A 2,603-nucleotide genomic window follows, 5' to 3' on the forward strand; every position below is an offset into this window, starting at 1 on the left:
CGTCACGCAGTAGAGAGCAGAGACACAGAGAAGAGCCGCGTTTTTAAAATTGTTTTATGCATTTGTTTCACACAATATTCAGATTCTCACCCAATTTCAGCATGAAAAAAGTGAAAAAAGAGAAAGTAATAGGACCAGTGGTTCCCGTCAGTTACAACCGGTCAATTTTAGCTGCCTTCGAGAAGCAAGCAAAGGGAAAAGTGAGATTTCATTTAGAAAACATATATCGGATGGCTAATTCATCGCTTTTCAGACTTGTCCATTATGTAATATCAAGTTTTCATTAGCCAGCTATAGATCTCACATGAATGTATGCAAAGTAGCTGATGACGATGATGAAATAAAGGTTATGGCATCTTACACTCGCGAGGAAGCGATATTGTTACGAGCAGGTCCTGAAATAGTACTAGGAGAAGAAAACAGTGGCCAAGAAATCCCTGTTAATCCGAAGAAGAAGCGGCGGACAGGAGAAGAACAATTAGAATCGTAATTATTTTCTGAATTCTGTACCAAAACTCAGTTTGTGAATTACAGAACGCCTAATCCACCTGTCGTGCAAGCCTTCGATTTCGATGTGCCCGGCCCGTCAACGAGTAGTGAGAATTTGGACCCTCCATCGGAATCATCAGAAGTTAGAAGTGTGGAGAAAGAAATCAAGAAGTCGCCAGTTTGGGAGAATCGGCGACGCTCTACGAGATTAGCTCAAAATTCCCAGAAAAGCCAGTCCGAGAGTCAGGAAGCTATAGTGAAAAAAGAGACTGCAACAGTTTTGGAAGTTCTCGCATCCATTAATGTAAGTAACATTCTCAATAGGAAGACGTTTATTATGCTTGTCTGAGAAAAAAAGGTTAGAGAGTATTTTTTGCAGTCTGAATACGGTAGCTATATCGAAGCGGAGAGCCTAAATAGCACACAAACGGTGGGGACGCAGACACATTTTCTCTGCGTCTCAACCTTTTTTTTCTCAGACAAGCATAATATATGTGCTATTTACAGAACTTCGAGACAAGAATCGCCAATTCGGATCGTCCAACACCTTACTATGTAAAATGTACTGTCAAAATATTGAAGAAAATTATTTCGACAATGAAATCAGATGGCGATTTCTATGCTGATAATTTCTGGCTCCCCAGCGATATCATAACATTTTATCGATTCGTTGAATGCCTTTCCGATGGAGCGAAATGCCTTTTAGTTCGGCTGTTCGTTCGCAAACCGAATTGGTATCATTTAGAAAAATTGGAGCAGAAGTGAGCAGTTTTCTCGGAATTTTTCGAAATTGATCTCAAACTTTTGCAGATATACTGAAATTCTGAATATTCGTGGAGCTGCCGTAGAGCTAATGAAGTGGGAATTCATTTCTGACGGTAAATAAAGTTTTGTAATATTATCAATTTATTATTTTCCAGATTCCACTCTCAAAACTCTCAACGAAGCACTTCGAATTTCTGACATAACAGTTCTGAAAAATGTTGCGAAAAAGTTCAAAATCGATGGAAACAAGAATCGGCAAGATTTGGTTCAATCGCTTCGGAAATTCGCTTTATCCCAACAATCGATATTCGGTGGAACGGGAAGTGTAGAGCTGGCAGTTCTGAAAAGTTTGAAAACGGAATTGGGAACTTGTATTAAGATCAAAGACGAAATGGTGGATCTTTTCAAAGTAACAACATACTTTTAAAAAATTCAAGTCGTTCAAAATTTCAGTGCCTCTTCACATTGTACTGTCCCGTTACCACAAACTCAGCCAACGTTATTGACAACCCGGCATCTACAAACGTTTATCAAGACTTACTGTAAGCATACTTGTAACGGGCCGGGCCGGGCTTTTTCCCGAATTTCGGAGGCCCGGCCCGGCGGGCCTGTCATTCCACAAGTTTTGAAAATTTCAAAAAACGAAAAAAATGTTTTTCGAGTTTTTTTTTTGATATTTTTTTTATCAAACAGACAAACAATCCAAAAAGCGTGAGAAAAAAAGTTGTATTGAGAGCTCAAAATTCGGTTCAAAATGACAAAATTTTTGCTACCGGGCCTTCCGGGCCGGGCCCGGGCCTTGAAATTTTCCTCAGGCCCGGCCCGGGCCGGCCCGGAATTTTACAAGTGACTGTAAGCGCAATTGAGAGACTAGTTGATACAAAAATGTTTCCAGCTATATGATGCTTTCCGTGGAGAACGGCTCTGTGGAATTCCCTGCTCCAAATCCATGCCCAAATATCGCAAGCTTCTACAAAAATCGAGCGATGCTAATGGAGTAAGTAACACAAAAAAAATAATGATATCAACTTACTCATACTTGTGAAATTTCGGCCCGGCCCGGCAGAAAAAAAACAACATTTTTGAAAAATGAATTTAAACAGCCGCCAAAAAAAAACTAATTGAATTTTCAACCTTACTTTACTTGTTATGTTTTCTTTTTGTTATATTTGAAAATTGTTATGATATCATGCTGTTTTTGTTTTTGAAAATGAATTTATTGATTTTTAGAATGTATTGAAAATAACTCGAAGAAAAAAAACACTGAATACCTTTTTTCGAAACAATGATTCAACTTTTCGCTCAAGATTTTGAAGTTCGCGGTAAACTTCCGGGCCGACCGGGCCGGG

The 2,603-nt window shown here is 39.1% G+C and overlaps 1 protein-coding gene across 1 annotated transcript in view; it reads left to right on the top strand.

The window, feature by feature from the left end:
* Positions 1-101: 101 nt before the first annotated feature.
* The window catches only part of Cbr-fan-1, a gene marked incomplete at both ends in the record, with an annotated part of 4,247 nt that continues 1,745 nt past the window's right edge, over positions 102-2,603 (top strand). The window contains 8 exons of the mRNA XM_045235415.1: positions 102-200; positions 254-486; positions 535-793; positions 997-1,250; positions 1,300-1,367; positions 1,410-1,663; positions 1,708-1,796; positions 2,150-2,251. Of these exons, the coding sequence (XP_045092935.1) occupies positions 102-200; positions 254-486; positions 535-793; positions 997-1,250; positions 1,300-1,367; positions 1,410-1,663; positions 1,708-1,796; positions 2,150-2,251 (1,358 nt within the window). The remainder of the gene's footprint in view (positions 201-253; positions 487-534; positions 794-996; positions 1,251-1,299; positions 1,368-1,409; positions 1,664-1,707; positions 1,797-2,149; positions 2,252-2,603) is intronic.

The sequence above is a fragment of the Caenorhabditis briggsae genome (genome assembly GCF_000004555.2).
Source record: "Caenorhabditis briggsae complete genome, chrIV, whole genome shotgun sequence".
NCBI lineage: Eukaryota > Metazoa > Nematoda > Chromadorea > Rhabditida > Rhabditidae > Caenorhabditis > Caenorhabditis briggsae.